Genomic DNA, 25,318 nt, shown 5'->3' on the forward strand with positions numbered 1-25,318 from the left:
AATCTTTGTTTTTGGGAAAATTTGAGAAAACCCATGTGTGGTTAGCAGCCAAATCTGACTTTCCTAGCGATTAGCATGCTTTCTTAGTTTGGATAAATGGATCGTGGGAAGAAAAGTTTGGAGATTTTATCTGCTAGCTACTTGTACTTCTCTGAAAGGAGGTTCGAATCTCTTTCCTTAATGTCAATGATCGTGTAGTTTGGTGATATTAGTCTCTATTTTAGGTTAAAATTCTACGGACAAGAATTTTATTACGACTTTTAGAGTATGCTAGGGTCGGCAATCTGGTTACTACAATTTTGTGTTACCAAATCATGTTTCTAGTGTTTCATTTTTTCCAACTTGAGCTCAATTGTTACTACAAACGTAAACAATTTTTATTTTTATTTGCCAAAGTTACTATGGGGGCTTGGATCGAGGATCACTTGGGAGCATACCAAAGGTCTAGGCCAATCCAACTAACACCCCATTGGTCAAACGTAAACAAATTTGGTGACCCTAATATTATTGAGTTATTTAGTTGCTTAATTTATTTGTAGAAAGATATTATTTATGCATAGATAATGTATAGTTACATATGTGAGCAGGAATAATCATTCTTAAGCTTATGGCACCCTAGCCACCAATAAATATTTTGCAAAGTTACATGTTCACATGAATAAATATTGCAAAGTTATATTTTGACATGAATATATAGTGCAAAATTACATTTTGACATGAAGATATGATACTACACTAATGAAAATAAAAAATCATTCTTCTTCCACTTAGTACTTTTGTAGGTAATAGTTCTTTATTAGGTGTATACTATCGTATTTTGTGTCTTATGATTTAGCCCCCTCAAATATAAAATTCTAGCTCCGCCTCTCGTACCCCTTATTTTAGGAACTCAAAATACCACCATGCAATGCTTTCAAAAACCAATATATATATCCCTGAATTTTGTAATTAGTATTAATTTTTTTTTTAAAAGAAAGAAAGAAAAAAATAAAAGGTCAAAATCTAAAATTTTGAATTAAGAAACTTTTATTGGAGTCATTGTTCCTAATGTTAATATACAAGAGGAGAGCCTCATCAATAGTTACTTCAGAACAAAAGGAATCTTAAAAAAAAACAAAAATAAGAGAAAAGTAAGAAAACAGATTGGAAAAGGAAAAAGGCAAGAAAGAAAATTGGAAAAGAATGAGTTGTGGTTCCTATGCCTCCTCCTTAAATTAGCTTTTTCCAATCAATGTTGTTCTAACATCGTTTTCCCCTCTAAGCAAATTACCCTTTTTTCCCTGAGAACAAAGTTTAGAAAGAAAAGTGCCCCATCTTTCTTTTTCTCTCATCCATCACAATTCACAAAGTAGTTGTCTGGAAGATCGATCTAGGGCCCACCAAATGACACAATTCATACGTACAAGTACAACCGTATATAAGATTTCAGTTCACCCTCCTCAATTACTCTCATAGCATTTTGAATTTTACTAGCATCGGTTGCATGCGAGCGAAATTTAACCGTTGACGGTCGTTAATTCTCTGTGACTCATGCATTTTGTTGTTATCACTAAATTTTGATTTTTTATACATACATAGACCAAATATATGACCCTTGATAAATAGGAAGTACAGGGTTTGTGTTTAGGAAATCTATTTAAATAGGAGCCCATCATTTTTGGATCTAGACGACGGAAGAGGCAACCACTAAACAGCCCATGTGGGGAAAGCACTGCAGCTGCTGCTGCAACCCAAAGTCAGAATTTAGAAATAAGTATGGGGCTGATTTTTGCATGAGAAGTGAATTAATTTCACCTTCAACTATTGATTTGAAACCAAGACTGCGTGTAGAAAAACCTGCAATGGTAACTTCGTTTTAACCTTGGTCAGTACTAGACATGCACCCTCTTACCTTTGAAGCTCTTCTTTGTTTTTCTCGATATTTTCGTACATCAACCAATCTTCGAAATCGCCCTCCAACAATTAGTAAACATTTCAATGAGAATTAACTTTGTTCATCCAAATTGCATACCTTTCATTGGAGTGCCATACATTTCGATTCATTTTCATTTAGATTCATTCTCATTCGATTCTAGGTTCATAATAATGTACATCTTCTTTAACTTGAAAGATAAAATTTAATCTGGTTGAGACCACCCATATTCAAAAGTTGTAGAATTATAAAAAAAACTGCATTTTGTTTTTAATTTGTTCCAAAAAAGACTGCATTTTGTTCATTAAAAAAAACTGCATTTTTCTGGTGTGGATGGCAGACAAGCTTCCATATCTTGGTTTGAACAAGATTGCTCGTGAGCCTTTTCTCTGTACTGCTATTGATTGGACTGGACAAAGCCCAAGAAGGTAACCCCTTTTATCATCCCTGAGAATTATTGAAGCAGCCATTGAAAATCGAAATAGCAAATAAGACAGCTAATTTTCTTAGTGCTCAATTTGCTATGTTGTCTGGGGAAGCATTGTCCTAGTCAATAATTCCAGTAGGCACACACCAACATGCAAAAGAGCTTTCTGTTCTTGGTTTTTTTAACTTCTACTGGTCTATTTGGATTTACATTGGGCAAAAAGTCATGCTTATCAATCAGACCGCAGAATGGCATCGCTTTTAAATTGAACTTTTGGTGTAGGCTTTTTAGCTATGGCCAGTAAATGACAGAAGCTATAAATATATATATATATATATGCTGTCAAGTTCTGGAAATGAGGAAAGGAAAAAAAAAACTTCCATTGTTTTGTGGGTTGGCCTGCATTTTGCAATCGACATAACCGAGGCACGTAGGACATGCTTAGCCTTAGTGGCTGTAAAGTCCATGGGCCTCCGTCTCTTTTCTTTTCCAACAGTGCATGGCTGCAAGATATGAATGGTACGTGAAATTCTTACCCTACCTTAATTCCATGAAATATCAACTTAATTGTCTACTAATTAATATCATAACACGTGATTTAACTATATGTGATAGCATGACAGTTACACATTTTACACATTTGATCAAATAATTCAAAATTAGCCAGGGATTTAAGTGTATAGTTAGGAATCCTGATATTTCTCCTCCAACTCTATTTTCCCACCGCCCATTGATTTTTTTTAAAGAAAAACAATCCTCTTTTGCCACCCCACTTATACCTAAAGTGCCTTTTATTTATGTAAGCAGTCTTAGATGCCATTTAACCATAGTATATTTCTCATTTATATTTTCATTAAATGGTGAATGAAAAATAGAATATAGGCAGGTCAAATAACAACACTCAGAGTAGACGCGAGTTAGGGTAGTGAATGAGAGCCCACTCCCTTATACCTAGACCTATAAATGGATCATATTCAAATTGAATATACCTCAATCCAAATTCAAATTCATTTATAATCGAATTATTGGATTCGGAACGTTCTGACATGGATCAAGTTAATCTATCAAGTACTAGAGTGATTTTTTCATAATTATATTTGAATTAAGCAATAAAAGGATTATGATGACAAAAATATAATTAAGCAAGTAAATTAAGAGTAAGTAAACAATGTAACAAATGAAAATAAGGATAAAGCAGTAGGATACCGATTTCACCTAGCTAATCCCACCCAAATCTTTCTAGCTTGTTAATCCTAATTTAACTAACATGTTGATAGTCGTTTTCCCTTACCTCACCAACACTTTTTTCCAAGTTATATTAGTTGTGTTCCTTACCGTCAACCCACTCTATTCCTAGTTATGGATTTAGATGGCTAAGAACCTATTAAGAGTTATGAAAAATATTAAAGACTACACAAACCTCAACCTAATCTTCCAAGTTGATAAATAGAATTAACAATATCAAAAAATTTGAATATTCATATCTAGGCTACATCGTAATCCTAGTAAAAAGAGATTAGTTCATGATGGACTTATTGGGAAACATGATGATTGATGAAGACATGAGAGGCGCTGAATTCTTCAAGTAGAACGTCAAGGTTGCATGAGGTTTGTTCTTGTCCTCCTTAGGGTGTTTTAGCTATGACTATGAGTATGAATATGAAGGAATTTGATGGTGTTGGGTTATATTTTTACAATAGTGGCTGAATCCCCCTATATAGAGTAGTCCTAGAAATCCTACCTATCTAAGATATAATTATAATTATTACAAGAATAGGATTCCTACTATAATCTAGGGTTTTCTTGATTTCTCCTTATTTGACTTGATGAGACTTTGAACCATCTTAAACTAGGAATGACGGTGTTCCTTGTGACACAAGGAATGATTTCTCCTTATTTGAGGAATCACTAGATTTTCTTCTTGTTGTTTTGTATGAGGACTGTAACAAGTAGTTTTTACGGACATGATCTTTGGGAGACGGGGGCATTGGTACTCTATTAAAGGCAAGGTTCCTTCTCCTGCTTTCAGTTGAAAGGGTAAGGCTACGTAGTTAGATCGACGACTAAGCCCATATGTGTAGAAGAACTCGTCTAATCCCTGACGACATAGCCCAATTTTTATACTCGTTGCTTATCCTCCTATCAATAAAATAATATCACTCTACTCTATAAATTTAAAAAAACAAAAAACAAAAACAAAAACCAATCCCCCACTAGAAATGTACACAAATGAATATTAAAGCCAGTGTTGAATTGTTTGTTGATACATTTGGGCCTTGAGATTTATACGTCTAGAGAAGTTAGCCCAAAGCCAATGTTGAATTCCCATTTACAGACAAGTTCATTGCCGAATCCAAAAATCCCCAATAAAACGCTTCTTCCCCTCAAATCTAGTTGCCCCAGGTGTCCTTTCTTCTCGTAGGCTCCGCCCCAATCGAGCCGTTTGAATTTCACAGCAACAACAGCAACCAGACAAAGATTCCATTTTCAATCACAAGAATAAAATGAGCGACCACAAGACCGCAGCAGCAGCTGCAGCACCCGATCACCACCCACCATCTCAGACCACGAAGCCTCTTCCTCACTCCGAAGACTACGCTCCCTACCCTAAGCTCGACCCCAACGACGTCGCGCCGCCTCCCCAGCCCGAAACTTGGACCTCTGTCTCTATCGCCTCTGAACCCCCGCCGAAATTGGAATCACCGTCAGCGCCGCCGCCTCCAGTCGCCGATCCGCCGGTTCACGTCGAGGCTCGAGCGCCGATCGCCGGAGAAGCTGCCACCTCCATGCCGGCGGAGTCCAATCCCTACGTCGCCACTCCTGGTCCGGCTCCCTCCTCCTCCGTCAAGAGTGAGTATCAGTAGCCAACCAGCGCTCTCATTTGTTTTCAATTATATGTGTGTACATATATATATTTGTATATGTTAGGGTTTTGATGTTGGGAGTGTTACTGTGGAGGTTGGAAATGACTGTTTATTTGTTGTGTTATTTAGATAAGATGGATTCAGTGAAAGATGTTCTTGGAAAATGGGGAAAGAAGGCTGCGGAGGCCACCAAGAAGGCCGAGGATCTTGCTGGCAACATGTGGCAGCACTGTAAGTTTTCAATTCCAGTGAATTAAGCTGTTCTTCTGAGTGTTTTCAATTCAGTGAAAGATGTTAATTTTCCATGGTAATTGTTCTTTGCATCACTAATATTATGTATAAAGCCAATGCAATCAATTTCCATTCACAAATGGTTTGTTTAGTATGCTGTAAAACTGGGGTCTTTGTTTTTCTTATATGATTGAGCAATTGCATGGCATTTCTATGTGGGAGCATTCTGGTTTTTGCATGGAAGAAGAATGGCGCCAATATGTGTGCTGGGAGTTGGAATTCAGAAATGCCATCAATATATGCGCTTTTAGATTGCAATGGATCTTAGAGTTATGGATTTTGCCTCTTGATTACTTTTTTCACTTACTTCTTTCTTGCCCCATTGTGATCCCATTCCTCATTTTTATGACTTTAATTACTCTGTTATTTAGTTATAGTTTCAGAGGTTGTGGTAGGAACCGTGAATCCTTGATGATTTCTGGGTTTAAAAATTAAAATCATTGCTTGATTTCATACTAAATTCTGTGCTGTTTTATTTGTGAGACATAAATCATGTACTGCTGTTTCCCTTGAACTAGTGAAAACGGGACCTAGTTTTGCTGATGCTGCTGTGGCAAGAATTGCTCAGAGCACTAAGGTACTTGCAGAAGGTGGTTATGAGAAGATCTTTCGACAAAATTTTGAGACTGTCCCAGAGGAGCAACTTCAGAAGACATATGCTTGCTACCTATCCACATCTGCTGGCCCAGTAATGGGAATTTTATATTTGTCAACGGCAAAGCTTGCATTTTGCAGTGACGATCCCCTTTCATACAAAAATGGTGACCAGACTGAATGGAGCTATTATAAGGTATAGTGGATTAGTATTGTTTGCTTATTGCCATTGAACCATTTGCCACCTTCCTTGCTTGAATTATGACTTAGGAGCCGTTTATGCTTGCCAATTGTGATAGTGAAATTTGAATTTCTTTCAATTTTTTTCTTTTTTAGAAATTATACTAATCTCGTGTCATGTTATCAGTGCTGAACGCACAGTATTAATACTGAGGAGGTAGGTTGTAATTGAAAATAGAAATTTCACTTTACTGATGAGTGTTTAGAATGATAATAAAGCATATATTAAATTTGTTAATTCATTTGTACGTATGAAAGATACAGATACGATGATGAATATGCCAGTGATCAACTTTGTTCGTAGATCTTTCTAAGATTTACTATGACAAGGGAGATTAATTTAATTCTCCATATAAGAGGGAGGCTTCGGTAATTGCACTTAACCTCAGGGGAGGTACATGTAATTTACCCAATAATCTTCAAGTTTCTTGTTATGTAGTAATCGCCTCCAGTTATGCACTCCACTTGTAATTGCCTAATTCTTGGTTCATGAATTTTGTGGTGATTGTGCAACCGTCAATATCACCTTCTTTTGAAGGTTAAACAATTTCAAGTGGAATGACTTGGCGTTTCTTCTATTTATGATAAGTTAAGTTCCAAGAAGTGTCAACACATTTCCAAGTAGGTGTTGACCACATTTTCAACTCTTTCCCAGTGTCAGTTCAACCATGCATGTCAATTTCCCTTCATTTGTGTTATCTATATATCACTATAAAGCCAAACCTTCTGAGTGGTGAAATCTCTTCAGCACAGAAAAATGCCCTTTGTTCATTTTACCCTTTTTTTTCCCTTCTGGTATGGTGCTTTCTTACTTAAAGGGTTACAAGCAGTGAAATCAAAACTCATATATTTTCCCCATTTGAAGATCTATTGTGATCCCATTAGTCAATTTTACTTTTTTGCTTTCTTCCGACAATTTTTTCTTTCTGATGAATTTCTTCCGATAATTTTCAATGGTCTAGAAGTAGTATTTATATGTTGAAATCTCTCTATTAGCTATGGACATAATCTGGTATGATTCCCTTCTCGTATGTAGGTTGTTATTCCATTGCATCAGCTGAAGGCAATCAATCCATCAACAAGCAAAGTCAAATCAGCTGAAAAATACATCCAGGTGGTCTCTGTTGACAACCATGAATTCTGGTTTATGAGCTTTGTAAACTATGACAGTGCTGTGAAACATCTTCAAGAAGTATTGCACCCCACCCAGCCCCAGCCCCAGCCCCAGCCCCACAGTTTGTGATGAATATAAGTCCAAACCTTTGCCATGTTACAGCAGAGGCATCATGTTGGCAAGACATCTACGTAGACGAAATCATGCGTGATATGGAATATATCAGCTATAATGTGGATGTTGTATGTTCTTTGATTTGTGAAATTGCTGTGATGTATTTGTTATTAGAACCCACAGATTGTGATTTTTACTCTTCGGGTATAGTGATACATTTGGGATGAGGGGAGTTTCAGTCGAGTCTATAATTGTTGTAAATGACATTTGTGATTATATACATCGTATTTTCAGACTATCACCTTATTATTGTGAAAACATGGATGAAAACTTGTATATTCCTCTGATTGTAGGCAATTTTCTGTAGACCTACAAGTGAGGAAGGATACTGTCAGGGATAAAGCCTATAACCATTATAGACGATACCTTGCCTTTCATATTATCTATGGAATTCAAATCCGAACCCACTACGAAGAAATATTTTACATAAGGGAGATGATTTTGGCACTTCAGAAGTCATTTTTCACTCTTTCTACTCTTACTCTCTTACACATGAGAAGTAAGTTATTTGAGATTGTCTTTGGAGTGTCTAAATCATTACCTAATTTGGAGTCTGGTCTATGAGGTCGATTATTTGAAAGGCACTAATGCATTGACCCAGGCCTACACCTGCAAGGCTTAGACTTTGGTCAAGCTCAAGCCCATTGCTTCGTTGGAATGAGAGCAACCAGACAGAAACCATTAGAAAAAAGAAAAATGAGAAAACAACCTTGACTTGACACTATTTAGAAAGCAGAGAAAAAGGAAACAGAGAGTGAGTGGGTGTCTTCTCTCTAAACGCCGACAGTCACGGATTATGGAGGCATGTTACGTTGTCAGTCCAAATGAGGAAAATAAGGGGATTGGACACTGACTTGAAACACAAGCTACTTTTTGGCCCTCATATCATATGAAATGAAAAATGGGCCATTTTTCTTTGGGGAATGCTAGCAACCTTCTCTCTAACCTTCTCTCTTTTCCACATGACATGTGTCATTTTCTCTACACTTAAAACAATGACATTAATGCATTAGACAATATATCTTTTATTCCCAAATTTACCCTTATTAGATGTATTAACTTTATATTTCCTTCAATTTACAACTTAACTTAAACAATTAATTTAAAAAATAAACATTAAAAGTTCAATTAAATAAATATTTGAAAATAAAAACGAAGTATACTTCCCTAAAAAAAAAATTACAATAAAACCGTTAAAAATTATGAAATTTATAAAAAAAAATACAGATAAATATTTTTTTAAATTAATGAACATTCTAATTGATTAAAAAAGTTAAAAGATAAAAAGAAACAACAAATGAAAACCCAAGTTAACCCATTGCAGCATATCTCTCTCTCTCTCTCTCTCTCTCTCTCACAGCCCCCTCCCTTGGCCAAAACAACGGCCCCCATCCCAAAACCCATTCTCCCTTCCCTCACCGAAAAAAGAGTAGTAAACAGAATTTTTTTAATTTTTTTTAAAAAAACTGACGTTAATTTTGTGGAATATTTTAAAATTATCTTTTAATTTTGTAACAAGGTGGAAACAAAAGTTAGTTTGTCCAATGCATTTAACAAGGGTAAATTTGGAAAACAAAACATACATTGTTTTAAGTATAGAGAAAGTGACACATGTCATGAAGAGAATGGAGAAGGTCCAAAAGAAAAGGTTAAAGAGAAGGTTGCTAGCATTCCTCTTTTTGTTTTTGGCCCCCAACGACTCACGCCCACACATTTCCTCACTAAGTTTTATATCTATCTTGTGACAAAAACTTAGGTGCAATTGGTATTTTTCTAATTGCCAAGGGGTTAGTAAGAGCATTTGCATGTATTTTAGACGTTTCAGGTAAGGGCGAAGCTAGAATTGTAAAGTTAGGAGGCCGAAATAGAATATACAAGTATATAAAACACTTAAGTATTCAATAATTACATATTTAGAGCTAAATATTTATAATTTAGTCACGTCTAATTTGTTTTAGAGGAAACTATAACTGAAATTATAAGTTGTTTATTACAAATTCTATATATTTTATATAATATAATAGAGGAGAGATAAAAATATGGGGGGCCAGGGCCACTCCAAGCCTAGAACGTGTGAACTTATTAATTCTATTTAAAATTAGGGGTTGATAAAAATATGGGAGGGCCAAGAACACTCCAGTCCTAAAAATTAGGTTTCAAAACCAATCATAACTCCTTTCCCCCCTCCAAAATTTGAAAAATAAAATAAAATAATGATGTATATACATTAAACACCCAACATGTTAACTTATGAATTCTATTTCAAATTAGAGGTTGACAAAAAACCACATGAAAAATCAGACAAATCAAAACCGATCTGAGCATTAGGTTTCTACACTAAAAACAAATGTAATCATGAACTGAATCGAACTAACATGTAATTAGTTTGGCTTAAGTCGGTTTGATTTCGCTTAGGTAGGTGTGGTTTGGGCCATTTAGAAACTGTCTAGACCGAACCAAACCAAACCACTTATATTAATATTATCACTTTTTGGCATTTGGCATTTTCTTGTTGGTATGTTAGAGATTTAGAAATTAGAATAGTGACTGCCATGTTTGAGTCCGACACTCCACCTCCACCCCCACCCTATCCCCCATCTCCCCTTCCCCCATCCTTCCAAATCCGAGGCCGGAAAAGTCATCGGTCTCTCCTCACTCACCGTCGCGATGAGAGAGTGAGAGACTTTGATGGGTGTTTAGTCCGAGGAACGTTGGCATGAGCTGATGCTGACGACAGTGGCAGCGGACCAGAAGTTTTTCATTTTATCTTGAGCTTTTCTTGGTCTTAAAAAGGTAAAATGGAAATGCTAAATGTTGGTAGATGGGGAGGAATATATGCTGACTTCACAAACAAAATGCAATGATGCTACTCATTTATTTAAACAGATATAATAGCTGTAATGTCAGTCGAATTTGTATTTTGTGGTCAGTTCTTTTTCCTTGGATAGAGAGAGGCATAGAGAGATAGAGCCCACCTGTTTAGAATAAAGCAGCAACAACAAGTCGATCCAACTTCACATCGTTTTTTCCAACACCTTCAACACCTCGCTGGCTATAATTTGTATTCTTTACGACTTTCACCAATATATCTCTGCATGTTTGACGTGTTGGAAAAACTAGCTCTTCAACAAAAACAGCCTTTCGCAAACAAGGCTGCTTTTACACCAATGGTTTCACATATATAGACAGAGAGCTGCTTTAAGCAATCAAAGGATATATTGTTGTTAGAGCTAGCTTGTCGGGGATGTAAATTTATGGTCTAAATCATTCTCGGATTGCAAAGCTCAATAAGGCTTGTATGAAGGTGTTAAATATTAGTACACTTGTGTGATAAAACTAAAAAATTCTAGAATAATTGAGAGAATTATCAAGTAAAAGATGGTTGATTCTTACTAGAACCATCTAATAATTATCTATTATAATATAACTAGAGAAATCTAGAATTAGAAGACAACTTGTGGTTGAAAATGACTTTGGATAAGTCGGTTACTGTGCAACCGACTTGTCCAAAGCAAAGTTGCCGACTTAGTATCCCTATAAATAAGCCTACAACCTCTCAAAGTAATCAAGCTAAAAGCAGAAAAAACTAGCAGTTGTCCTATATTCCACTAAGTCCTATATCAAAGCTTTGTACCTTTTCTCCTCCAGTCAAATAAAAAATACTTTCTTACTCTTTCAAAAGTTTTCCATTCCAAAGTTAAACTGTTGTCCTAAAAACTAAACCAACCATTCTCTAAACCTCTTCTCCCTTAAACTAACAGAAGGCTACAATGTCAACACAATTTTGTATCAAAATAATATTTTCTCCACATATTATAAGAATGTTTAATCTTTTGATACAAAATATTATATCTGACACGACACGCATACATCATATATATGGGGTCATAAAAGTGCTTTTTTAAGAAACAGAAATTTTTACCAAAAATTATCGTCGTTCTTATGATACAAGCGCTTCTAACAAAAGTAAATGGGCTCTAAAGTCCACAATGCAGATCTTATTTGAGGTGGTATATATTTATATTGCCATACTCTGAACATCAACTATTAAAGATATAGAGCCGATTTAAACATGGTGATGCCATATTAACATCTAACATTGAGAAGAGCGTAGACATGTTTCCTAACAACTGGTATTAGAGCTATGGAGGTCACAAATTGATGATTACGCGGTTGTTTAATTGAAGATGACCACGGGCGGTTTGGTGAACCTACAAACGTGTTGAGTGACATTGTAGAGAAGCTGAAATCTCTGAAGGTTATTTTAGATGAACATATCGAGGCCTCTCATAACTGAAGAATTAATGATTCCATGGGAAAGTTATAATCTAAACAGACCAGTCAGGATGCTCCGAGAAGGTGTGCTAGGAGTTGTATTGGTGATCTTGCGAACCCTAATTAGAAGTAACTATGAAAAAAACACCTAAGTGCTTGTAATTGTTTCTCCTTCTTATTTTATAGTGAGAATCTCATAGTAACTCAGTGTCATAGCTCATACGTGTGAATCTCGTAAATTCTTGTGCTGTTCTTTGTGATTGGTTTACTTTTGTGTTTCTCAATCACATTTATTTATTGGGGTTTCACTAAAACACCCAAAATGGGGGTTGAAATTATAAAAAAACCCAACACCTAAAACACTTTATAAACACACCCAAAACCCATCATTACACACACTCAAAACTCATTTATAAACACACCCAAAAAATATACAATTGTTGATTTTGGGGTTGATTTTGGGTGTGTTTCTATATTTCGCACATGTTATTTCTAAGAGATCAAGAACCCGATTCCTAACCCCAACATTTTTCAAGCTGACAAGAACACTCCAAAAGAAGAACTTTGTAGTGTCAAACTACCAAGCAACCCATTTATTTCTGTTGTTTTTGAGGTCTAACTAAGTAGGTTGTCTTGAACTCTTGGCAGCGTACCTGTTCATGCAATTTCCTTTCTTGATCAGCGTGAAAGAAATTAATTAGGGACTTGACATTGAATTGCTAAAATTAATCAAAGATTACTCAAAAATATCAAATTCATCCATTGATCATGTGTTCCATACGCAGCTGAGCCTCGCTCATCACAAACATCGATTAAAATTGTTCCAAGTAATTAACCAAATAAAGGAAAAAAATTGTTCCAAGAGAAATGATCAACCCAAATACATATTGGCCTCCCCCAACAATTTATGGGGCATTTTCTTCAATTGACTATAATCCAAAGGACGTACTCAATAGTACTTGTTAAACCCTTTTCTTGTTTTCTGGCTCAGAAGAACGTCAAATTGTCAGAGCACACCAAAAGATGAACACAGAAAGTTCCCCATATAGTCCCAATTGGTGCATATGTAAAACAAGAAATTTGATAATTAACTGCATTAATATGAAGTTAACTTCTCATTATTTAAATTGTTAAAGAAAGCAAGAAATGTTTATATAACACCAAAGTGAAAGAAGAAATAAACCAGCATAAGAAGATGAAACACAAGCTGAATGGATTAAGAAAACGAGAGCAACCTGACTAGTTTCAGAATTCAATATACGTGTTATAATTTGTGTAAACGAAAGTAGTCTGAATAATTTTAGAATCCAATATACGTGTTATAATTTGTGTAAACGAGAGCAGTCTGACTAATTTCAAAATTCAATATACGTGTTATAATTTGTGTGAACTTACAGCGCGATATCGGCATGCATGATACGTGTCGTTAACGCATGCATAATGCTTTTCGAGATAGAAAAAAAAATCCAAAAAAATATTTTCCTAATAAAGAAAAGAACAAATTTATTAAACCAATCCAGCCCTGCTGTAAATAGATGCTCTCATCTGATGAGATCACATGTGTCCGTTAAGCTCAAAAATCGGTGAATTTGATCAGCTTCTTCAGTTTCATGCTGGATGTGTCCAGAGATTAATGCAATATGGAGGTTGAGCCAAATTAATATGAGAGAGAGAGAGAGAGAGAGAGTAAAGCTAAGGCGGTGATCATGGAAGAAAATAAGGATAAGATGACAAATGTGGATGAACGTCAAAAACCCAAAACTCAGAACTAATCCAAAAGAAATTAATAAACAACACAAAAATAGCAGGTTTCAGGTTTGCTTTGCATGCCAAAAATTACAGGTTTTGATTGGAGTTTTTGGAATTCTCTGGTTCCTTGGTAATGCGAACTAATTACAATCCAATTTAGCATAATTAAGCTTACCCTTTATGTTGGTTTTCCTTTTTGTTTCACCAAAAAAAGAAAAAGAGAAAACTTACACTTCCATGGAATAAAATGGCAGAGCTGTTTTGGGTTTTTAGGGCAATGTGCAACAAAGAAAGAAGATGCTTAACCAAAATACCCAATTAAGAACACCATGATTAACCTTAAGATTAGAACCAGAGCCAGAGATTAATTAGCAAACACAGTAATTAATTAAAAGTTTAGAACCTGGCGATGAAACCCTAGCTAAGCTATAGCTACTAAAATTACCATGAATTAACACTAAATTAAGGAAAACCATTCACACAATAAATTTGCAAGGAGGCTCTCTTTCTTACGTACATGCATGAATGGGTGATGATAATCTAACTGGGTAAACTCAACATACACTGCAACACTCTTCTGAGCTAGCTAGGTAGCTAGCTAAGCTAGCTAATTAGCTATTAAATGAAATTAAAATGGTTAATCAATTAACTTAAGGCCCTAATTTCTTACCGAGGGTGTGCTTGTTGTTGTGCATCCAAACCTTGAGAACCTGTCGCTTCACTCCAGTCTCTCCACAAAACTCCTCCACCGCTGCCTCGTCATGCTTCTGAATCCTCCACCCAACTTTCTCCGCAAACTCCAGCATCTTCTCCTTCTGCTCGTGCGTGAACTTGGTCCGGTGCCTCTTCTTATTTATCCCAAATCCTCCTCCTCCTCCACCGCCACCGCCGCTCGAGCTGGGGTTCGAGACATCCTCTCCATCCTCCCTACTATGAGACCCACCGCCACCACCTGACGCTGCAGGCAAGGCTAGAGTGGGTCTTGCGTGCGGAGAGGTGATCAGGTAGCCAGATGGTGGTGGCGGTGGGCGATAGAAGCCCGAGGAAAATTGGTGCTGGAGGAGGTGGTGGTGGGGCCCACCGCTCTGGTGGTAGGGCCCAGTAGTACCACCCTGGTGGTGATGAATCAGCTCGCCCTCGGGCTCCTTGCGGTGGAAGTTGCGGTGGCAGTTGCAGGCGGCGCATATGAGCGCGTCCATTGTTCCCTCGTCCCCGGCAGCCAGGAACTCGCAGCAGCCGTCGACGGCGTGACCTCCGATGCTGACGGCGTGATTCTTGAGGCATTCTCTGTACCTGACCATGGTGGTGAGGGTGGTGGTGGTGTTGGTGGTTGCCGCTGTGGAGGTTGCCCCCCTCTTTCTTGCGGTGGAGACGGTGCCCTCACGGGTGGGCCCCATTTTGACCCTGGAACTCGCCGCAGCCGAGTCGTAACCTGGGGGCGCCGCCTGCATCTCCATCTCCATCTCCTCCTCGTGCTCTTCGTGCTCCTCAAATTCCATTCTCTCTCTCTCTCTTCTCTCTCACTCTCTCTCTCTCTCTCTCTCTCTCTCTCTCTCTCTCTCTCTCTCTCTCTTGATTTCTTTGATTGTTTGGTGAGGAAATGAAGAGGTGAAGATCTACATGGTTTCTGAAGAGCCCAAGAAACGGATTATGAAGACGATCAACAGCAAAAAGCTTCTTCCACTGGAGATGGACATTTGTAAATGACTAAGTGCTAAATGTTTGTTTGTATTACATCCAAGTGTTGGTTTGTGTAGTGTAATAGTAATATTTAAATCTTAAACTGTTAATTTTTATTTTTATTTTTGGGGTTTTTTGGTTTGTTTGTTTTGAACTGGGTAATACTTTTTTAATTTTTAAAGTTTCTCAGGGAGGAGAAGATAAGAGAGGGGTGGAGAATTGTGGCCATCAATTCCCCTCTATGCATATCTTACTCTAAACCTCTCTCTTTCATTTACTTCAAATTTTTTTCAATTTTTTTTATCCCTAATACTTAACTAGGGTTAATTTTTGAAATCTCTACTTGTTTTGGTGCTTTGCTTCTAACTTTCTTCTTGGCATTTCTTGCTAATTGCATAATGGCATGCACTTTGGTTCTTTTCTTGTTTTCCTTTTATGTGGAAACACTACTTTGTTGTGTTTTGTTTCCTTTTTTTCTTTGTGGTAAAAGTGAGATTGGGAATCACTTTCTCAGTAATAGCATGAAAGTAGAAAAGGTAAATGGCAGAGAAAGAGGAAAACCACTTGCCTCGAAAAAATGACATAGTACTAGCTGGGATGATGTTTAGCAAATGGTAGACCTGCTACCCCTATATCTAAAGCTACTCAAATCGCACCACGGTAAAACTGCAAAAGATTTCCTAAAACGAGTATTTTTGCGTAACGACATTTAGTCTTCATTTTGTTACTAGGGATTCCGAAGCACGGATTAACTTTGATTCACCAAATTTCTACACATAATTCGAATTCGAGTTTAGTTTATTCGAAGCCGGTCAAATTCAAATTGAGTATGTACAGTTACCCTCTCGATCTTACCCTACGGACCACTTGCTAGTAAGGTAAACGAAAAATATGCATACCAAACAAGTGATATTGTTTGGGGACAAATTGATGAGTAGGAGTGATGAGGGCAAATCAAATAAGCGATCCAGGCTGGATGGGGATCAGGAGGTGGGGTTGATATATGCTTCAAGAACTGGCAACACAGGTGAGGTAAGCTCATGAGGACACTGATTTTAAACTGTCGGCATTTTTGGGAGCTGCCTACGTGCCCTCCATTTTCAGACATCATGTGTGAGTGTGTGTCTATGTGACGTCTTCTACCCTCAACAACTTTCAACACAATGGGTTTCAGGATATTCTATCTCAACTTCTCATGGACTTGTTTTCACAGTACCATATACCATATACTCGACCTGGACGCCATCTCATCTTCATCCAAGTTTCGTTTAAGTGCCATTACTTTTTTTGCCTTTAAATTCGGATTTGAAGAGATTTTTTTTTTTTAAGGACCTTTTCTATTGAGATGGGACGATAATATACACTAACTACACATATACTACGACTCGAACCCATAACTTTGCTTGAAGAAGATATATATTTTTCTGATTAGTTGTTATCAATCATATATGTATGTGGCCATTGATTAGCTAGTATAAACCATATCATCGTCGAATATCAAATATCATATGTATGTGGCCATTTATTTTTCTAAGACATTGTTCATGTTTTAGTTCTCCGGTCAAATATCATCTATGAAAAAGTCAATAAAATCGGAAATTATTTATCAATTTGAGTAACAATATAATCATTTCGATATTTATGGTAAATATATCCGTACGTATACATGCTTGATCAAAATTACATAATGTTATGGCTTTCAAATTAGCTAATTTTCCGAAAGAGTGATTTTCAAATTGAGACGATTTAAGGATTCGGGTCATTGGACCACATGTTAAAAATGAAATAAATCGTAGTCATATAAATTTGAAATGATTTCGATGGTATTAACTAGCTAAACTATTTCTGATTTGACTGATTTTTTGGACAAATAATCGTTAAAGCGAACCTAAGAAATAGGTGCTTTCGATGATTGAACCACAAATCCTGTGCAATAACTTCCAATAATCCTTCAAACTCATAAGATTTCCCTGGGAGAACACAAATTAATTCATCGCATTGTATATTGGTTTTCTCTTCCCTATCTTCAACTTACATAATAATTGTGTATGTTTGAGTCTAAGCAGTGTCAAAATCATGTTATATATGAGGTGATTTCTCACAAATATATAGTAGTAGTGGATGGATTAAATTAAACCACGCCATGATGCCATTACAAGGATAAGGAAGAAGCAACTAACTTTGGAGTGTGGATAGTTGGATTGGATTGGATTGGGTTCTGCAGGATTGGACTCGTCAACTGGCCGTTAGACACTCACCCCTCAGCATGGAGCATTGGAGTATGGAGGACTGATATGTTGGGTTGATGTGGACTTGTCTGCTAGAGTGGGCTCCTTCTACTCTCTACTGGTAGTCTCACAGTGACAGAGATCTTCAGGTCCACACACACACACACATGAGAGAGTCTAAAGAAAAAAAAAGGGGAAAATAGCAACAGATTTGTACAACAAGCACTGTAAATTTGGCCTAAGGTAGATGAATTTTAGTGAATTGTTAAATCGTGTAATTAACGGACCAGTGAATCTTGTCGGATATGGAATAGAAGAAATCACCTTTGGATTAGCAAGTCTACATGTATCGGATATTTATGTCTTAAGACATGTGTATGAGTGTGCATTCCCAAATTTTTTTGGAAATACAGGTGATTGTCTAAACTAAAAGAGGGAAGGAGTTTAAAACACGCACACACGCACAATTAAAGTGACATGAAGGTTCAAACTTGATACCATTCCAGATCATTTTTCACTTACTAGACCATGTTATTAGCTCCTAACATTTTTTTTTTTATAATGTGCATATAAAAGTGAAAATGGATTCTAAAATTCAGTACTAAAATTGGCCTACAAAATAATAGCGAACATTAAATAAACTAGGGTGTCCAAATTTCACTAAAGATTTGTGTACGGAGGAAATGATGCTGAGAATAATATAAGTAGAGCTCAATTTTTGTGTGATGCCCTATGTTCTTGTGTTAATTAATGACGCAACGAAACTGATTTAAATTTCAAGTTCTCCTTTTTTGTTTTATTTTGGCAGGTGATGTGATCCAAACGTCATGTGATTCCCCACCTTACCCTCGAATGCCAAAACCAAAGCCTGCTTGCTTGCTACATGCTAGGCTACTTGCTACTTGCTAATTTGCTTGTGGTTATCTGACGCAACGCCTGTCAGCCACCAGGAAACACCCTCCCACTTCTTTTAACCACTTTTCAACTTTAAAGACACTCAACATAAAGAGAGCTTGGGGTTTATTGGTTACAGTAGTGTTAATAGAAAGGGGCCAGACTCGCATAATTACTACTCAAAAACATTGGTGGAATATGTGTGCCATGGAGAATGGTAGGGTTAACTGTGGTGCTTGTACTCGTGACTGGTTTTTAGTCGTTGATGTGTGTGGATGTTATTTTGTAGAACGTATGTTACTTACAAAGAAAGATATACTTTACAAGATTCATTATGCGATGAATGTTAGATATATCCCGATGACACAACAAGATCACGTAACGAGTACTATAGACAGAATGAGATATACCTCGATGACGCATCAAATTCTCTCATTTATGCTTTGTTGTTTTTTGTTTTTTGGGTCTGAATTGCGCCAAAGCCGCCAGCAAAAACAACAAGACAGAACTACAAGCAAGATGCAGGCAAACTAGAATCAAGCCCACAACCAAAAAGAACTAAACTAATTACTGATGGGTGAACTCCGCCGGAGGACAAGGAAGGCCATCAGCAACCAATGGAGCAATGGTCCGTAAACTTGATTTTCCGTTGCGTTTCAGAAATATAATTGGGTCGGGGATTTCGGGTAGAGGTAGATTCTTTTTGATGTTTGTGTAAATTATATTCGTGAGTGAGTGAGTGAGATTTGATATGAGGGAAGAAAGCGGGGAGAAATAGAGCAGCAGCAGGGAAATGAAAGGGACCACAAGGACAGTGACAATGACAAGATAGAGAAAAAGTTGTGGAGGGGTTTGGGGCTTTCTGACCCCCGACCCTTCATTTCCTACATTTCCATCCTTTCTGGCAGGCTTTTCCATATTTTGCTTCTCATAATCCAAACATTGATATCTTTACCATTCCTATTTCATTATTAAACCTCTCTCACATCCCTCTCTCTCTACTGTCCACTTACCCCTCTCTCTCTCTCTCTCTCTCTCTCTCTCTCTCTCTCTGGTGGTCCTCCCTCCAGCAACCATTTTAATTCTAAGAGAGTAGCCTCTCCTAACCAAACCAGTCCTTTCATTACAAATTCACTCCAAGTCTCTTATGCAAATGATCCCAACTAACACAACAACTAACAGAGCATGTGCTACCAGAAGAAGAAAAAACAAACACTGACATTACATGTGTCTCCAAATGATGCATTTTGTGTTTCACGTACGTGAGGAAAGGGAGTGAAAGAAGAAGAATTATGGGCATAGATTAGCTTCATGCATTGGTGGCAAGCCCACTGTCTTTCCAATCCCTACCTTATTGGGCTTTTCTATTGTGTTCCTCCCTTAGAAATTGTTTCCATTTGTGCCCTATAAGGATTTGGGTTTAGCCCATGAAGCCTTTGGGTGAGTTAAGCCGATTTAAAGAGTTCAAGTTGGGCCTTCATTGATGAAGAAGACTGTTTGAATTAGGCATTTCACTGGAGATCATTTCATCTTATTTTGCCATGTTCAATAAATGCTTCATACTTCATATTTCTGTGCATTCATTCAACGTAAGCATCAAACTCACAGGAAACAAACACAAAGCCATGTGTGATGATGGGGATGCATCCCTAACACAGACAAAGAAATTAATGGTGTGGGACACAGTATTCAAGATGGTGATTGGGCTTCAGATGTACCCTTATAGTTAAAAAAAAACTGAACTCATCCGATGCTTGTATAATGTCAATTAGCTCTTTGTCTAACGGTATTTTTTTTTCCTACTCAATATTGAAAAAAGTCTTAAGTTCGAATTCCTTATTCTCGGTTCACTCATATAGGTCGTGGGAGAAATACAGTGGCCGATGGTTGGTAAAGATGAATAATGTCTGAATGTGAGGCCTTCATTGGCTGTGTGATAAACATATGTCAAATGAGTATTATCTTTAGCTAATTATCTTGTTCTATTATCCAGAAAGAAATTCTACATTTCTTATTTTCATGAACCTTCTAGCTGACATTGACCGGCATGCAATGCAATGAAGCAAGCTTGAGCAGGAACCACATTTCACATTTGGTTAAATTAAAAAACCATACGAATACGAAAACAGAAGAAAGCCTAAAGAGCAATTGCCAATTTGCATTAATAAGTATCGAATACGGAAGAAGAAGCATTGATTGCGATCAACCCAACTGACAGACAGAATCTTAAAGATGATCACTGCATTAAAATGTTTTTGGAATTCAGCCCAACTGACAGACAGAACCTCAGTAAACTGTGGACCATCAACCATCAACCATCCACCATTTGGTAAGTAGAAGACTGAGCATTTAAATGGATGACAGCAGCCACAAATCGGGAAACTTTCAAGTGTTTGCACCCTATTTATATAATTTTCCCGGTTTTAAGTTTTCTAGAAACTTACTGACCTAACTTTCCTACTAATCAGTCTTTCTGGTTTTTAAGAAATGTCGACTCATTTGTATATACAATGGGATATCTGCCGGGTGTGTATGTTTGTATGTAAAATTCATAAAACGTATTTTCGAAAGAGTACTTTCAAATTTTGGGAAATTAAATTACTCGGTGGGATATTAAGGATTGTTGGTATGAAATTTATGTTTGCATTTCCTATAACTCAGAATAGGTTTGGAAGTGTCATTTAGATGTAGGGTTGAAGCAAATATGCAGTCTTCGATTTCCAGAAACAGCTCAGTAAGTTTCCGAATTTCAGAATTGTGACTTAATACGTGTGAGGGATAGTTTTGCAACTAGAAATCAATACCAGTTGTGCTTTGACATGTGAGGGATGCTATATATAAACGGACAATGTTAGTTTGGATAGCATTGCAAATTTAGTGTACTAGCCATAGCTATAGTATTGCAAATATAGGCATTTGAAGTTTCTGAACTGGATAAGGAAAAATGCATTCAGATAACCATCTCCAAAATGGTTATTAAAAAAACAAAGAGAATCACTTTGATCAAATTCAATCTACAATGCCGTACAAACATATAACAATTTTCTTTGTGGGTCAGAATCAAAATACAAACATTGTTTATGGGGGTGACCAATATGAACTTTGCCCCAAAAAAGTTATAAATATTTAATTCTACAACATTCCAATCCCCAACAAAAATAATCCAAATCCCACTTCTTAATCATCTAATTAACCACTTTGTTACATAGAAACCAGAGGTTTCTCAAGCATCTTCCTCTCAGATTTCTCATCACCCTCCAAACTAATCACCCACTTGGACATATCCAACTCCACTGAATCAACTTCCCTCCCTCCAAACTCAAACACAAATCCTCTGTTTTGATACCGCACGATCCTTGGACTATTCAATACCCCCGTTGACCTCGACTTGTTCAGCCTCACCACCGAAGGCACCTTCACCGCTACCCCTGCACCCTTCCGCACCTGATTATTCCCGCCCCACGCCTTAATCTCATTCACCGACCCAATTGACTTTGATTTCGCCACGCGTCGATCAATCATCCCCTCGCACTCTGCGCCCAGCACACTCGATACCTTCCCGTTCAGCTTCCTCCTGCTCCCTCCTCTCACAAACTTCGCATTTCCAACCTCTTCGTATTCGCGACTTTCACCACGACGATGCTGATGCTTCCCGTTCTCCACGCGCTTCATGTTCACGCGCCGCTTCAGGCAACTCCAAATTGGCGGCGCGTGGATTCTCTTGCTCACCACCTTCAGACACTCGACGACCTCGGCCATCGTCGGGCGCTTCTCGGCCGTGGATCTCACGCACTTCGCGGCCAATACGGCCACGTGGCGGATCACGGCGGGGTCAGCCGGAGGTCCGATTCTCTGGTCGCAAATTCCGGCTAAGTCCCCGCGCCTTATGATCGGCACGGCCCAGTCCACCACTGACGGCGGGCTGTAGTTCACGTCAATGGCGTTTCTCCCGCTCAAAATCTCCAGCAAGAGAATTCCGAAGCTGAAGACGTCGCTCTTGGCGCTCAGATCCCCCGGCGCAAGATAGCCCGGGTCGAGGTACCCTAACGTCCCCGCCGGTGGAGTGCACTTTATGCGAACGTCCTCCACGTGTCCCCTCAGCGCCAGCCCTAAGTCGCCGAGCCTCGCGTTCCAGTCCTTGTCGATCAAAACGTTGGACGATTTGATGTCGCGGTGGATAACGGGCGGGCTGGACGAGTGGAGCGCCTGAACCGCTTTTGCCACGTGTAACCCGAACCGGATCCTCCGGGTCCAACCGGGCGGTCTGGAGTTCAAGTGGAGGAGGTCGTAGAGAGAGCCGTTGGGCATGTACTCGACGACGATCAATTTAGTGTCGTTTGCCGAATCGGAGCAGAACCCGATGAGATTTACGAGCCTGGGGTGGTGAACTCTGGAGAGAATCTCGATCTCGTTCTCCGCGTTGTGAAGGCTCGCCGACGACGACGTTGTTTGGGAGGATTTGGTTTTTTTAACGGCGGCGACAAGACTGCCGCCGTCGAGAACGGCCTTGTAGACGTTGCCGTGGCTTCCTTTGCCCAGAAAACTCTCGGCGGCGAAGCCATTTGTTGCGGCGACGAGGTCGTCGTAGTAAAAGTGCCTGATCTTGATTGGCTTGTTATTGGGTTTGGCTTTGTTGGTTTTGGGTTTTCTTCTGCGGTCCCAGTTGTACGGATCGCAGGTTGCGATCGCCGACTCTGCATTGCAAGAGAGGTAGCCCATTGAGCTTAGTTTCTCACAGTCAATTAATCGAACAGCGAAGAGGCAAAGAGAACTGGGCTTGGGTGGTCGATTCTGTGGTGGGTTCTTCGAGATGGTGAGAGTAAAGATAGAGAGATTGAGATTGAAAGGAAAAAGGAGGAGTTAAAGGAAAAGGTGGTAGGGGGAGGTGGTGGTGGAGAGCCGCAAAAGCCATTAGTGCAAAAGAGAGAATGGGGGTTGGTTTTTTTTTGGGTGCTTAAAGTCTTCTTCAGTGGTGAGGTAATGTGTTTCACAGCTTTTGTTTTTGTGGTAAAGAAAGGGAAGATGTGAAAACAATCAAAGGAGTTTGCAAAATTTTGAACTTTGGCTAAAGTGGGGTTTATCTAAAATCATTTTAAAATTATTATTTTATTGTTTTTTACACGCAAAAGAGTGCAACTTTTATAGGCATTTCTTGGGGTTGTTGGTCTTTAAAGAAATTGGGCCTTGTGGTGGACCCATAAATTTTTTGCTTCATCATCATTGAGATATTATAGTATTGAGAAATTATAGAATACTATGGTAGTATGGTTACGTAATATATCTTGTATATGTGTTATAATATGAGTAGACGACCCCTTTTAAGGAAATAGTATCTATAAATATCCACTTATATTATAACACGTGTACAAGATGTATTATATAATCTCTCATAATCATGGCTGTCCCACTTTGATAACCATAAGCTTTTATTCAGATAAACCCTCATCATGAATTGGAATTGGTTTTGTAATTAAGTAATTAACAGATATGATCAAGGAATATATCATTGACTGATAATCCATCAAAGTTGAAAGTTCAAACAAAATGTAACCAATGCCATCATTTCATTTGAGCATCTTTTTAATTAATGAATTTTGTTGGTAGCATTCTTTGGTTTTGTTTGATAGCATATATTATTATAAGCATTATTAGTGACGGATTGTTTTGGAGCTTACTGGGACATAAAAAAATAATAAACTTCCAAATATTTGTGTTCCAATGGATGGCATTTGGTTTGCATCCAAGGTGGACCCAGCTCACATTGTAATAAATTTTTCTTTACATTTGCATCGTCATTCAGGTATATGAGTGAGAGTGTGTAGCAGGTGAAGGGCTGACGACGGTGACAAAACGATAGTACAAAGTAGGTTTTTAGAGTTGGGGGCATGTGCTTTACGTGCACAATTTATGTAAAGAGTAGGTAATCAATAACGTAATTCATGGGACAAAGGAGAAAACAAGTGTAGCAACTTCTTCTACTATCAGCTACCTTATTTGGGGACGCCGGTGCCCCCTCACCAAGGCGTGCAATTGAAGAAAACTTACTTATGAAATGTATTTCCTTTTTTTCCTCGATGAGAGATATAGAAAGAAAGATTTTTTAGGAGTTGTACCTACTTGAGCTTTAGTCTCTCAAACTTTCAAAATGAGGGACAAATTGGTCATTTTATGTGTTCAGGAAAAAAGAGCAGCCCAACGACCTCCTCCACCGACGAACCCCCAGCCACCTCCTGCCATAAACCCACTACAAATTGCACGACCCTCCTCTCCCTCCCCTCTATGTCTCCATGTTTCTGTCTCTTTCTCTTTGATAGGATTGTTACTTATGATACCTCACCCAAATCGCCATTGAAGTTGAGAGAGGGAAAGCAAAAATTGAACGAAAAAATATAGAGAAACTCCTAATCCCATGAGAGAAGAAGACGAAGAGCAGAGAGGGTTGGGGGTTGGGGTTGAGTTTACCTCTCTTTTTTTTTAATTGTTTAATTTTAATTTTAAATTAATTTAGAAAACAAAAAAATGACTAAACACTTAAAAGGACCAATTTGCCCATCATTTTGACGGAAAAAAGTAACAGAAGTTACTCCATGACCGAAGTTACAAATAAAAGTGGAAGCCATTTTGAAAGTTGAATGCCTAAAGCTCAAGTGGGTACAAAATTCAGGGTCCATAGCTCCTAAAAACCCTAGAAAGAAATGGTGCATGATATAGTAAGTCAAATGCCCAAATGGTGAAGTTGAGTTCTACTAGTTTTGCAATTTCATTAATGATTAGATTAAATGACTTGTAATTTCCTTATTCTTTTTTAGAAAGAATCTCGAAAGTAATAGTAACCACTATATTTGTCACTAAGTAAAAACTCCCTAATAATGAATT

At 37.9% G+C, this 25,318-nt stretch overlaps 2 protein-coding genes and 1 pseudogene across 2 annotated transcripts; 1 reads left to right on the forward strand and 2 right to left on the reverse strand.

Annotated features, from left to right (window-relative positions):
* The first annotated feature begins 4,681 nt into the window (after positions 1–4,681).
* On the forward strand, positions 4,682–7,857 carry LOC110751962 (FH interacting protein 1). The gene is made up of 4 exons (XM_088247445.1): positions 4,682–5,189; positions 5,333–5,434; positions 6,013–6,284; positions 7,365–7,857. The coding sequence occupies exons 1-4, from the start codon at positions 4,844–4,846 to the stop codon at positions 7,569–7,571; spliced, it is 927 nt and encodes a 308-aa protein (XP_088103571.1). The 5' UTR covers positions 4,682–4,843; the 3' UTR covers positions 7,572–7,857.
* A 6,224-nt stretch (positions 7,858–14,081) lies between these two features.
* LOC110751901 (zinc-finger homeodomain protein 2 pseudogene) lies at positions 14,082–15,530 on the reverse strand (annotated as a pseudogene).
* A 5,827-nt stretch (positions 15,531–21,357) lies between these two features.
* On the reverse strand, positions 21,358–23,519 carry LOC110751989 (Protein kinase superfamily protein). The gene has a single exon (XM_021952561.2). It carries the CDS (start codon positions 23,159–23,161, stop codon positions 21,644–21,646), a length of 1,518 nt encoding a protein of 505 aa, XP_021808253.1. The 5' UTR covers positions 23,162–23,519; the 3' UTR covers positions 21,358–21,643.
* Between the last annotated feature and the right edge of the window lie 1,799 nt (positions 23,520–25,318).

The sequence above is a fragment of the Prunus avium genome, chromosome 1 (genome assembly GCF_965620075.1).
Source record: "Prunus avium chromosome 1, drPruAviu1.hap1.1, whole genome shotgun sequence".
In the NCBI taxonomy this organism is placed as follows: domain Eukaryota; kingdom Viridiplantae; phylum Streptophyta; class Magnoliopsida; order Rosales; family Rosaceae; genus Prunus; species Prunus avium.

Coding starts and splice junctions, on each gene's coding strand:
- LOC110751962 (XM_088247445.1), top strand. CDS start 4,844: ATGAGCGACCACAAGACCGCAGCAGCAGCTGCAGCACCCGATCACCAC. Junction 5,435..6,012: donor TGGCAACATGTGGCAGCACT/GTAAGTTTTCAA, acceptor CCCTTGAACTAG/TGAAAACGGGACCTAGTTTT. Junction 6,285..7,364: donor CTGAATGGAGCTATTATAAG/GTATAGTGGATT, acceptor TCTCGTATGTAG/GTTGTTATTCCATTGCATCA.
- LOC110751989 (XM_021952561.2), bottom strand. CDS start 23,161: ATGGGCTACCTCTCTTGCAATGCAGAGTCGGCGATCGCAACCTGCGAT.